This window comes from Carya illinoinensis, chromosome 14 (genome assembly GCF_018687715.1).
Source record: "Carya illinoinensis cultivar Pawnee chromosome 14, C.illinoinensisPawnee_v1, whole genome shotgun sequence".
NCBI classification, from domain to species: Eukaryota; Viridiplantae; Streptophyta; class Magnoliopsida; order Fagales; family Juglandaceae; genus Carya; species Carya illinoinensis.
In genome coordinates, this window is record NC_056765.1 from 26,075,698 (window position 1) to 26,089,122 (window position 13,425).

General features: G+C 39.2%; 2 protein-coding genes across 3 annotated transcripts; one reads left to right on the plus strand and one right to left on the minus strand.

The window, feature by feature from the left end:
- Positions 1–662: 662 nt before the first annotated feature.
- LOC122295022 (subtilisin-like serine-protease S) lies at positions 663–4,945 on the plus strand. Its single transcript, XM_043104028.1, is given in 11 exon segments — positions 663–752; positions 919–1,016; positions 1,286–1,397; positions 1,574–1,617; positions 1,884–1,995; positions 2,203–2,320; positions 2,322–2,747; positions 2,842–2,936; positions 3,470–3,709; positions 3,858–3,972; positions 4,121–4,945. Coding segments are annotated over 11 exon segments (2,262 nt in total). The 5' UTR covers positions 663–675.
- LOC122295021 (pentatricopeptide repeat-containing protein At2g27610) lies at positions 1,978–8,851 on the minus strand. 2 transcript variants are annotated; one of them, XM_043104027.1, is made up of 3 exons: positions 5,334–8,851; positions 4,096–4,247; positions 1,978–2,676 (listed from the first exon to the last, which is right to left on the minus strand). In XM_043104027.1, exon 1 carries the CDS (start codon positions 8,390–8,392, stop codon positions 5,747–5,749), a length of 2,646 nt encoding a protein of 881 aa, XP_042959961.1. In that variant the 5' UTR covers positions 8,393–8,851; the 3' UTR covers positions 1,978–2,676; positions 4,096–4,247; positions 5,334–5,746. The 2 variants fall into 2 exon arrangements, with proteins under 2 accessions (XP_042959961.1, XP_042959960.1); XM_043104026.1 differs by having other exon boundaries at positions 4,096–8,851.
- Between the last annotated feature and the right edge of the window lie 4,574 nt (positions 8,852–13,425).

Here is a 13,425-nt window from a genome sequence, read left to right on the forward strand (position 1 = left end):
CCAACTTTTCGATCAGCTGTCGCAATATTGTTTTGACATAAAGTTCATTTTAGGGTTTTTCTTTCATCACGAGAGTTGTCAAAGTTTTCTCTCTTCTATTCTTCATTAGATTTGCCTTCTCAGATGCAACCACAACTAACACAAAGGTATGGACTAGAGATCTCTGAAGAGCTTGTACAAATCGCAGAGACCTAAGAGTTTTGTTCCTCTAAAATGGGTGGCCGTTTTCTTACATTATGAAAGTGCCTTTTGGTGAAGAATGGAATAAGATCATCCTTTTGCTCATTTTACGTTATGCTGAACAAGCGAAGTGATTGAAATACGATCATGTTTTATACTACATGAAAACTATCCATTTCACTATATAAGAATTTATTCAGAAAACGTGTTAATCACATTCCCTCCAATCCACATGATTTGATTTAATCTGTGCTTGTTCATGTCTGAGACTCATCACTTCCTTTTGCTTTTCAACAAAAACAAAAGAATAAGTACAGCAGCAAGCATGGGAAAACCATTAAACGAAATAAAGAGAGTTTTTTTCTTCGAATTTGAGGGGTGTGTGAAAGTGAAAACTCCCCAAGATTGATAATGCCAACACTGTTACATGCATATGTTTATGTAGCTAACACATTTTCATTTTTTTGGGCAATTTTGCAGCATTAAATAGTGTACATGGGGGAACACTCTCACCCCAATTCAGAATCGGTGGTTAGGGCCAATCACAAGTTGTTTGCTTCAGTTACCAGAAGGCAAGGCACTAACTGAAAACATGAGCTATATGGAGCTAATACAAATTGAGTGGTCTTGCCATCTTTTCTGTTGGATATAAACGAGACATTCATAAAAAGTTCCTAGCAATAATATATAATTTCAGAAATAAGAGCTGCACATTACTAAAAGTTATTTATTTCTCAGTTTTGATGGAGCACAACAAGAGGCACTTCACCATTACAGCAAAAGCTTTAGAGGCTTCTCAGCTATGCTTACACCAGAGCAGGCACAACAACTCAAATGTAGCTGAAATGAATGTAATCTCTTATAATTTGTTTTTGGGTAAAATTACCTCAAAAAAAAAAAAGTTACATTTTCTAAGTCCAAAAATTGATATCTACATCAATAGTCAATGGTAAAATAGAGCTATTAAACCTCTAAATTCATATGCATCTTCACCTAAACTAATTCAGAGTTTTGATATTGCTTTTTGGGGTTCTAAAGGAAGCTTTAATTATGGCTAACGGTGGCTTATACAAGCTCTAATTGAACTAATTTGCTTCTTCTGTAGCCAGTGATTTGGTCGTTTCCATGTTTGAGAGCAAGATGAATAAGCTCCACACAACACGTTCTTGGGTATTTCCGGGAATAGAGTCTACAAATCAATATAATCAGATGCCAATGAACTTGAATTCAGATAGGAAAAATTTAGTTACAAGCATAATTGTGCACTAATATGTGTATCAATCTATTGTGATTGATCAAAAAGTAGATTTTATTGAAAACAATGCTAATTTAAATTTTAAGTATGAAGGAATCAGTATTGGCACGCAAATTAGTACGCGATTTTATTTGTATGTAGCAAAACTCATTCAGATATCATTGTTGGTGTCATTGACGCAGGTAAATGCTCCGCACTTTAGATTTAGACTTTTGGTATATACAAGCAAAGTCGCGTACTAATCTGCGTACCAATATTAATTCTTTCGTACTTAAATTTAAATTAGCACTGTTTTTAATAAAATCTACTTTTTGACCAATTACAATAAACTGGTGCACATATTAGTACACAAGTGTGCTTGCAATTAGACTTTTCCTTAGATTTATCATCCAATTATTCTGTTTTTATCCCATCACCAACAAACCATTGTTTAACATGTGTTTTGTAGAAATTTGGCCTGAATCAAAGAGCTTTAATGATAAAGGATTGGGTCCTGTACCCAAAAAATTCAAGGGAGAGTGTGTTACTGGTGAACGTTTTACTTTGGCCAACTGCAACAGGTACCAAAACACTTTATTTGATAAGCAAAACAGAAATTCAATAAAGCAGGTACCAAAACACCTAAAACATCAAAGAATCCACTCCCATGATTGACACAAAATTTTTCCTGAAATATTAAACACCAAAAGGTTTAGTATTTAACTGAACCAATATTTTGAATGTAAGTACCTCACCGTGAGGCTTACCATCCGGGCTTGAGTTTTCAGGAAGATTATAGGTGCCCGGTTCTATTCACAAGGGTTTGAAGCAGAGTCTGGGCCTCTTGAATCTTTTAACCTCCCATTCTTCCGGTCAGCTCGAGATGGTGATGGGCATGGATCACACACTTGACACTGCCTCAACAATAGTTGGATCCATGGTAGCAAATGTCAGCTTATTTAGTATGGCTAGCGGCACTGCAAGAGGTGGTGCACCAAATGCCAGACTTGCCATCTACAAGGCGTGTTGGTTTCACCTGTGCAGCGATGCTGACATTCTTTCTGCCCTGGATGATTCCATTGGTGATGGTGTTGATGTCCTTTCTCTTTCCCTAGGCCCAGATCCTCCCCAGCCTATTTGCTTTGAAAATGCGATCTCTATTGGTACTTTCCATGCATTCCAAAGAGGGATTCTAGTTTCCGCTTCCGCGGGAAACTCAGGTTTACCACGGACTGCTACCAACGTTGCACCTTGGATCCTTACTGTGGCCGCAAGCACAGTCGACAGGGAATTCAATTCAAACATTTATCTTGGAAATTCGAAAGTTCTAAAGGTGAGTTTAGCATATTACAATGCACCCATTTAACAAATAAAAGTTATATCATTATGATATTTTATTAAAAAGAGAAATGCTTCTGTACTTTCAGGGTTTCTCTTTAAACCCAATCAACATGCAAACTTCTTATGGTTTGATAGCTGCAAGTTCTGCAGCTGCCCCAGGTGTTACAGCAAAGAATGCAAGGTATCTTCTGCATTTTCTGCATGATTCGTTTCATTTACACAAAATCAATTCAATCATGATTGCAGTCTTACAAAAAAATTTATCTTCTTCTCAGACTATACAAAGGATTTTTCCTCCTTATATTAAGCCAATTTTATCTGGTATAACTTGATACAAAGATTTTATTTTGACGACTGTTTTCCTCAACCCAACAGAAAACACCGCTATTGCTAACACTAGATGAATTATTTTCTCAAGAAATATCCTTATAATCTTCACAATATTCAATCTTATCACCACCTTCAATAATTTTAGAATTTTTCCTTTTTTCTTTTAATTTTTCAAGTTCCTACGTTGTTTGCTGGAAGCATCATGAAAAAAAGACTCAGAACACTGGCATCCTTTGTTTGGCGACTAACTAGTAATATCTTTCAATTTTAATTAACTTGGGTACCAAATGTCCTGCTCCACAATGCTCAACCTATCCCAAGAGATCAAAACTGCATTACTTGATCTATTGCTTTAAAAGCTTATTTTCCCCCTTTCTGTATCAGCTTTTGCAAGAACAATAAACTAAACCCAACCTTAGTTGGGAGGAAAATAGTGGTGTGCACAATTGAAACTGTTAACGATAACAGGGGTGAAAAAAGCATATTCTTAAAAGAAGCTGGTGCTGTTGGAATGATACTAGTCGATCCGTTGGTAAAAGATGTTGGCTTTCATTTCGCCATCCCTGGCACTTTAATTGGTCAAGATGAAGCAGAAGAACTTCAAGCATATATCATTACAGCAAAGTGAGTTTATCAAGCTTTATAAATTTAATCCAACAAAGAAAAGAAAAGCCTGAAAATACTTGCAATCGAAGAATACTTAATCATGAATTCGTTAATAAATAAAAAATTAATAGTTTAAGTTGATCGTGGCTGCCTGCTGCTATTGCAGGAATCCAGTTGCTAGAATCTCCCCAACTACAACAGTTCTGAATACTAAACCCGCACCAGAAGTGGCCGTATTTTCTTCCATGGGACCAAATATAATAACTCCAGACATTATTAAGGTAAGTTTATCTAGTATTCTTGAATTTTATGCTAAACCGAATCACTCAAACTACTTCCATAAAGAAAAAGATTATACCAACATGGTGGGAAATAAAAAAAGAAATAAAGAAAAGTAGACTTACCTAAAAGTGGAAATTCCTATTGCAGCCAAACATCACAGGACCTGGAGTGAATATTTTGGCAGCATGGTCTCCAGTGGCTACTACAGCTACAGCTGAACGATCTGTCAATTATAACATAATCTCCGGCACCTCAATGTCTTCCCCGCATGTTTCTGCAGTTGCAGCAATGTTAAAATCTTACCAACCTTCCTGGTGTCCAGCAGCCATAATGTCCGCAATAATGACAACAGGTAAATTGTGCCAACATTATAATATCAAAAATTGTAATTTACTCCAGTCTCTGATTATCCAATATCTATGGGTTCATAGCAATGGTCCCACTCGACATGCCATAGGAAGGGATCCAAATGGCTCTCCCACCACGCCCTTTGACTACCGATCTGGACACATCAACCTAGCTGCAGCATTCAATCCTGGACTTGTATATGATTTTAATTCCCATGACATCATCAATTTTCTCTGCAGCAATGGTGCAACCCCTTCACAGTTGAAAAACCTTACAGGGGAACTAGTACAATGCAAGAACCCTCCTACACCTTCCTACAATTTTAATTACCCTTCAATTGGTGTTGCCAACATGAATGGAAATTTACCTGTTTATCAAACAGTCACTTATTATGGTGAAAATCCAACGACATATGCTGCATCTATTGACTACCCAACTGATGTAGAAGTTAGAGTCCAGCCAGCTAAACTGAAGTTTACAAAGATGGGGGAGAAATTGTCTTTCAGAGTTGATTTCATGCCCTACAAGAACAGAAATGGGAGCTGTGTGTTTGGGGCATTAACATGGACCAATGGTATAAATAGGGTTAGGAGTTCTATTGGTGTGAACGTGGTTTCTGTGTAGGAACAAGTGTAAACTCCATAAGCTTGTCAGGTTTTGGGCTCTAAAACATGATTATATGTTACTCATTATCTCATTTGTTTTCTAAACAAGTCTTCAAGAGGAAGTAACATGAAAATACATGATGTCAAATATAACAAGATTCTATGACAGAAATATTTTGCTCTCTTTATTGCGAGATTCTATTTCAGCAATTCCTTGGCATTAAAGGATGTGTAGAGACATGGTTCCATTGTGTATTTTGCAAAAGAAAATTTAAGTTCTTACAGGCATGGTTTCATGTGAGAACATCTCGGTTTTAAGGGTTAAAGATGAGGACTAGCCCTTATGGGCATGGTCAGATTGACCAAATGACACTCAGTCAAAAACAAAGAAAACAATTCCCACGTACGTGAAGATTATTTTCACATGCCTCTTAAGCCAGCATGTTGTGAGCATAATGGGGAAAATTACTTTCAGACTTCATGGGGCAAAACAATTAGCATGAGTGAAGATATCAAACTCTTTTCCAAAATGGCACAAACTCCCTCTGATATCCACTCATGTACTTAACCTTTACAAATTTTTAAAAATTAGTACTTGTTCCTTCCTTCTTTCTTCAATGTGAACGACCATCACTTTCACAATTACTTCAGAAATCTGCCCAAGGCAACAGCCAATGTGAGCTATTCTTTGCAATGTGATTTCCAGAACAGAATACTTGGAAAGTGTAAAAGTTGTATAGTTCCTTTGCCCGAGAAGAATATTCTTCACATGAGAAGCCATCAGAAAACCTCATATAAGACCCATTTTCCAAATGCAGTGTCACCAATAGTCCCCGCATGTGCATAAACCACCTTTAAAGTGGTGGAATCGGTTCGAGTCCCTCACAACAATATCTCTAGCTTCAAGCTTTGATAATAGCTTAATAACAGTATGACAGTCTCCACAGACCCTAAGGTTCTTTACAATCTGGATCGGGGTTCCAGGAGTTGTAGTGATCAATCCAAAAGCAATGGCCAGCCTCTCACTGTGTTGAGAAAGGATTGTTTCTTTGTGTTCCTCTTCAACGTCATGAAGCACGTAATTTGTATCAGGCTGATATCCAGCATCCCTCAACCGGATTTTTAACTCCTCAAGTTTGGAATAAATACGATCTGCCAAGGGATGTGAAAGATCACCAGCCAAGAATGAGTAGGTCTTATTTTTTACCTCAATCCAGCTGTAACCAGCTTCCTTTCTTACATTTCTCTCATCCATCAACTTCCTTACCATAGCTTTTTCTTTCCAATTTCCTGTCGCAGCATAAATATTGGATAGTAAGACGTAAGCAGCTGAATCTTGTGGCTGAAGTGAAATGAGCTTTTCTGCTGCAAGTTTTCCCAGCTTTGAATTGCGGTGAACATGGCAAGCAGCCAAGAGAGTTCGCCACACAGTTGCACCCGCAGGGAATGGCATCTGATTTATGATATCCATGGCCTTTACAAGCAGTCCGGCACGGCTATACAGATCAACCATACATGAATAATGCTCTATTGTTGGATCAATGTGGTGTTCTTTAACCATCATGTCAAAGTATCTTTGACCTTCAACCACTAAACCAGTATGAGTACATGCAGAAATCACTCCAATGAATGTTATCTCGTCCATTTCTATGTTCCTTCTTCTCATTTCCTCAAACACCTCAAGAGCCTTCTTCCCATGACCATGTTGTGCATATCCAGAGATCATCGAGTTCCATGAAACCAAGTCTCTTTCGTCTTGCCTGTTGAAAACTTCATTTGCACTCTCAATATTTCCTCTCTTGGCATACATGGTAACAAGGGCACTACTTACACATAAAGCATTATGTAGTCCTGATTTGATTGAGCACGCATGAAATTGTTTCCCCTGCTCTACTGCTGCTGCAGGTGCAGCACAGGCATTAATGACACTGCAAAAGGTAAACTCATTTGGTCCTACCCCCTCTTTTGCCAACTGGAGAAAAATTTTAACAGCTCCCTCTGTGTCTCCCCTTTGAGCATATCCTGCTACCATTGCTGACCATGTCACAATGTCCTTTTCATCAATTAATTCAAATACTTTTCCAGCTTCATCAACATAGTCTATCTTAATGTAAGCATCTAAGAGTGCAGTTCCTACAGAAGCTGATTTCTCATAATTAGTTTTAACGACTTGTGCATGTACTTGGAAGATAAAAATAGCTGGTTGAGCTGTAAGGATGGTAGAATAAGTGAAATGGTTTGGTCTAACACCTTCCCTGGCCATTTTGCAAAATAAATTAACTGCTTCCCTTCGTCCACCATTCTGCAAGTACCCACTGATCATGGCCGTCCATGACACCACATTCTGGACACCATGCATCCTAGAAAACAGTTGAAACGCATCATCCATAACACTGCACTTACTGTAAGTGACCATAAGTGCCGTTTTGATATTGTCATAAAATCCATATCCTGTTTTCAAAACACAACAGTGAAGCTGTCTTGCAAAACCCAATTCTTTAAGATTAGCACATAGCCTAATCATGGTAGCAAATATCGTCTGGGTAAGCTTTAGGCCCGCAAGCCTCATTTTATAAAACATTTCAAGAGCTTCCACATAGATCCCATTTGTTAAATAACCTGCAACCATACCGTTCCAAGAAACCTCATCCCTGGTCTCCATGCCATCGAACACAGCTCTAGCATCTTTAACCATCCCTGACTTTGAATACATATTAATCAAAGCATTGCACACAAATGTGGTAGAATCAAAACCATTTTTTATAACCATAGAATGAACTTGAATTCCCTTCTCGAGCATACCATCATCTGCCAAAGCTCCAAGAACAGTCGCAGAAGTAAACTGGTTAGGCTTAATTCCTTCAACTTGCATCCTAAAGAACAATTCTATGGCCTGCACGTTCAACCCATTCCGTACGTAACCAGAAAGCAACGAAGTCCATGACACCACATTTCGCTCACCCATCTCATCAAAAACCCTCCTCCCACGTCCTACACCCTCTGTTTTCATGTACATGTCAACAAGAGCAGTCCCAACACTGACATCCTCAACAAACCCGGATTTTATACATTTACCATGCACCTGCATGCCCACATTTTGATCAAACAAGCATCCACAGACCTTCAACACACACGACAGGGTTGACGCATCAACAGGTAAACTCGAAAAGTGGAGTTCCACAAAAAGATTCAGAGCCTCTTGGTTACGGCCAGTGCGTGAGTATTCGAAAAGAAAGTGATTACATATCGAAAGGTCTTTCTGGGTACTTTTGCCGAACACGGGGTATGCATGATCAACGTTGCATCTGCCACGAGGTGCACATGGACCTTTAGGGTCAACGGCAATGGCACCTGATTGACATGGAGGACTCGTGTAGTATGTGAAATGGTAGAGTTTGAGAGTATTCAGTGTCTGCTTTGTCTGAGACTTTCTGAGCGTCCTTAAAAAGGGACGACAGAGAGTCATGCTCTCTTCGGCTATTAATGGTGGAAGTTTAGCATAGGAGCTAAATTAAAATTGCTTTCCAAAAGAAATTATGATCCGAGACTTGGGTGAACCCGGAGAACCGGGAAGTTGGTGTGCCGTTGGTGTTTTGGTGTTCAGCAAAGACGCGGTGGTTCATGTGCTGCAGAATCAGCTGTGCTGTGCGCAGTGATCTCGAGCCAAGAGGTAGCGCTATGTTTGAAGGTGTTGTTGCAAACGGTGGCGCGCGGTAGTTCTATAGTGTGGCGGCCGATAATGGGAAGCAGCGGCGCTGGGCATCGGTTGTCGCCGAAGGCTGTATTTCGAAAGTGGGTGTGTGATGCCGCATCAGGTTACTGGAGCGCAAGTTCATTCACAATTGAAGAAGGAGGCGAGTTTCGGAAACACGAGGTTCTCTGTTTGGGCGAAACAATTATGTATGACGGCAAGAATATGGAACATCTAAAACGCTTCGTATGGTTATATAGGATATGAGATGGGATGAGAATTTAAAATTATATAAAATATAATAAATAATTTAATTTTTTTAATTTTGAAAATTTAAAAATTTTGAGTTAGATGAATTTTATATTTATCTGTTTAGAAATGAGATCAAATGAAAAAATATTTCATAATTTTTTATTACCCAAATATTTTTAAGTCATTACTTTATCTAAGAGTAATGTTAGATATAGTTTTTATTTAAAGACTATAATATAAATTTAGTTAATTTTATTTTTAAAATTTTTTAAAATTATAAAAATATCCTTTCTAAAATAATACTTTTTATCATTTAATAAAAAATCTACACATAATTTTTAAATGAGGCTGTAAATAGAATTTTTTCTTCTTTTTAAAAGTGGAAACATGACAAAATGGTATGAAAGAGTGAAGAACCGATACCATTCCAAATCTATGAAGTACGGTCATGATGGTTGTTTATGTCTATTAAATCAATTGCAAGTCACACAACCAATAAGTTGCAATTAATGCCAAGAGCCTAATGACATATAGCTCAATTCTTTAAATAAAAAATTTGGTTCTAACCTCCCTCCTTTATAAGAAAAAAAAAAGTTGCAATTAATAACATAATAATAACTAAAAAAAATTATATTTACAGTCGTAAAGTGTGCAAATGCCACACAATTTCTTTTTAAAAAGTGAGTTAATATGGAATTCACATAAAAAAATTAAAATTTTAATAGTGAATTTTACTCTTTTTCAAAACGATTACGTAGTATTTACACACTCTACAACTATATATAGCATTACTCATATAAATAAGTTCAGAGTTCTTAAGAACACCATCATATCTTGCAAAGTTGGGAGCCAACCATACTTGCCCAATAACAAGTGCAATCAGATAGCCTCAACAAGCCATGAAAGAGGTGATTAGGAGTTTCAAAATCTCCTTCTAGAAAGTATATAAAACTCCACAATTCTTTATCTTGGAACCCAAAGCCATGAAAGAGGTGATTAGGACTTGCCCAATAACAAGTGCAATCAGATAGCCTCAACAAGCCATGAAAGAGGTGATTAGGAGTTTCAAAATCTCCTTCTAGAAAGCATATAAAACTCCACAATTCTTTATCTTGGAACCCAAAGCCATGAAAGAGGTGATTAGGACTTGCCCAATAACAAGTGCAATCAGATAGCCTCAACAAGCCATGAAAGAGGTGATTAGGAGTTTCAAAATCTCCTTCTAGAAAGCATATAAAACTCCACAATTCTTTATCTTGGAACCCAAAGCCATGAAAGAGGTGATTAGGAGTTTCAAAATCTCCTTCTAGAAAGCATATAAAACTCCACAATTCTTTATCTTGGAACCCAAAGCAACTCAATCATGCCATAGTTTCCACAAAACAACACTCACTTTAGTTAATAGCACAAAATACCAATTATATTTAGGATCCATTTGGATATTAAAAATATTTGTGAATAGTAGTAAAATAGTTTTTGTTAAGATATTTTATTAGATTTTAGAAAAATATAGAAAAAAATTGATTAAAAATATTATAAAATTAAAAAAAAGTGTTTAAATATTATTTTTTAATATTATATTTATTTTAAAATTTGAAAAGCTTGCATTATTTTTTATTTTTTAATTAAAATTTTGGAAAAATTATGTAAGGGATAAAATATATCAAGCCTATGGTATTTTCTAGACCTAACCTAATGGGAAGGGAGACTCATAAAGCAAATGGATGTGACATTAAGCAAAATGAGGTAGGAGATCAAAGACGGGAACACCTAAGACTTCGAGGACTTTGGGCCAAACTTCTCCTAGAAGGCTTCTTCAACCTTATGACAGGGGTTCTAGCAATAAAATATTTACCAGAAGACAGACCTTCGAAATCTATTGTATAGTAAAGATGACAGACCATGAAAGATTGTAAAAAAAAAAAAAACTTTTTAAAGTGGATTCTCCCCTCCCCAAACCCCTGTGGACGTAGGCCCAATGCTGAACTACGTAAATCTATGTCTTTCTCTATTTATTTCCTTTGTATTTTTTTACTGTTCATGGCATGGATGTACGCACGGACACAATACATCTACATTGGACCACTGTCAGGGACTCCACACAACACCGATCTAGGCCTGAACAACCTCAACGGGGCGAAGAATGAATCTTTATCCCCTTTCAGATTGTTGCGCCATTTTTAAAAGTTAATAGTTGGGCCGTCTATGGGACCGAGTTATTTTTCTTATGTCGGAAGTGGAAGAATGATGATTTCCTGGCGTGCTAAATAATCTCGAAAGAAGCATATGAAAGTTTCTCATATAAGTGGTCTTGTCCTTTTGAATTATACTTTTATGAAAAATGATGTTGCAGCGAATGGGCAAGTGAACTTTTCCTCGCCCAATCGGTTAAGTGTACTGCACTTAAAAACTTTTTATACACCCAGCATGTAAGGTCGGGGACCCAAACTCCCTGGCCACTTGAGCTTAAGTAGCGCCCACTACTTCCTGTGCTTTTAAGTACACGGTGTACTTAAGGGAGTATTATAAATATTGTTCATAAAAATATATTGGGTACATGCACGTGCACAATGGGCAAACATTGTGCACTTAAGTGCACGGTGGGGCACCCTACACCCACGGCTAGCACATGGTGGCAGATAGGCACGCACCTGGTGCACCTCAACGTGCACTCAGCAAGAGTCTTGCGGTGAGAGAGTCAACTACCTGGACAATCAGTGGTTTCTGACGTCAGCCACAATGGCCCCCATCCATGGGGCCGCAAACAGTGACAACAGCCACAGCAATGCAAAACGGCAGCTCTGCCCAATCAATGGCACGACCCGAGAGGGGTGTCGGGGATCACCCCATGGCACATTAGAGTCTTTTGTCCTTGACGATGTAGTCACTAACCACCATACTGAGCAAAGCGGCAGCTCATGGCTTTTACATGGCATTCACAAATCGTGCGCTCGAGAAGCTCACAGCTGGCAGCCATGAGCTCGCTAGACCTACCGATAGCCAACACATGGCTCGCCGATAGTTTATGTCCACGCCCAAACATCCCCCGTTGACGAAGGGCATGCACGTCGTGCGCTTTAGGAGACAATGGGTACACCCTGTCGTGTACCTAGCAGACCCTCCTCCCATGACATCTGCAAGCTGGCGACACCATTGCCAAGCCCTAACAATCTTGCTGGCAATTTCTGTAACCAGTGGGAGGTTTCGCAGACCAAGTTTCTCAACCACTAAGACCCCACTCATACTGAGATATGGTTTGGTCACCGCTGGCAAGCAACCATCTCCTCAGCCCAACACCTTCATCGTTGCATGCTCCTCAGCCACCTAGCAGTAAGCACAAGTGTTTGGTTAGATCAAAATCCTTTCTTAGATCAAACTCCTCGATCAAATTAAACGTTTTGTCCACTTCACCTCGCCCACTGCACGAGTCAGCCACCACAAACTAGCCTAGCAGGTCCCGACTTGCCCGTCAGCTTCCAAGTCAGGAGCTCCTTGCCCATTGCATGACCCAAACGCCTGACCTCCTTCATGGAGGAGAGCGAGTCCAGCCTTTCAGCTACCCGACAACTTACCCTGGCCTCTATCACTGTGAAGAGCGGGATTAACACCAACCTTCCTTGACACTTACCTGCCATGTGGTGTCAATAGTTGGGAATGGATCGAGTCCCAAATTGCCTTACAACTTACCCCAACCCCCATCATGGTGAAAAGCGGACTAGCTGCTCAGCTATCCAACACTTACCTCTCCACAAGGTACCAAAAGGGTGAGTTACTCCTAAAGGCTGCTTTATCTCTCTCATGGCGAAGAACAGCCCAGCCCTCAGCTGCTCGACATTTACCATCCTCGTAAGCATCAACAGGCGGAAGCAGGTCCAGTCTCAAATTGTCCAATAACTTACCTCCATATGAGGGGCGATAGGCGGGTCCAGTCCCTATGGTGGCCCGACCTCCATCACGGAGGATAGCAGGTCCAAACTCTTGGCTACCTAACAAATTAACCTAACTTTCACCACGAAAAAGAGTGGGATCAACGCCAGTCTGATCTAACACTTACATTTCCTATAATGTCAATGGGAGAGAGCAAGTCCAGCCTCTCAACTACCCGATAACTTACCCTACCCCTATCATGGCGAAAGGTGGACCAGCTTCTTAACTGTCTGGCAACTTACCTCATTGGGGGGACCAAAGAGGCTAGTTTAGCCTGAGGCATCCTAACCTCTCCTCCAGTGGATAAAGGGTTCAATCTTTCAACTATTCAAAATTACTCCTGGGATGCCATCTCCTGTAACAAAATGCCAAACAGATAACACTTCAGACCTTTACCACACTCTAGCAAGATAGCTCAAGTTTGAGAATTTCACACCCGTGATTGGAGATTGTTTGCACTAACTGGTTTGACTTTTGTAGCATGATAAAACATCTCTTACTTACCTTCCCGCTGAGTGTCAAAAGGTCGATCTACCCTTAAGGCAGCTCACCCTGCCTCACCACGAAATGCGGGTTTAGTCTTTTGACTGCCCGATATTACTCCAGGGATCACATCTCCTCCAAAAAAG

Coding starts and splice junctions, on each gene's coding strand:
- LOC122295021 (XM_043104027.1), bottom strand. CDS start 8,392: ATGACTCTCTGTCGTCCCTTTTTAAGGACGCTCAGAAAGTCTCAGACA.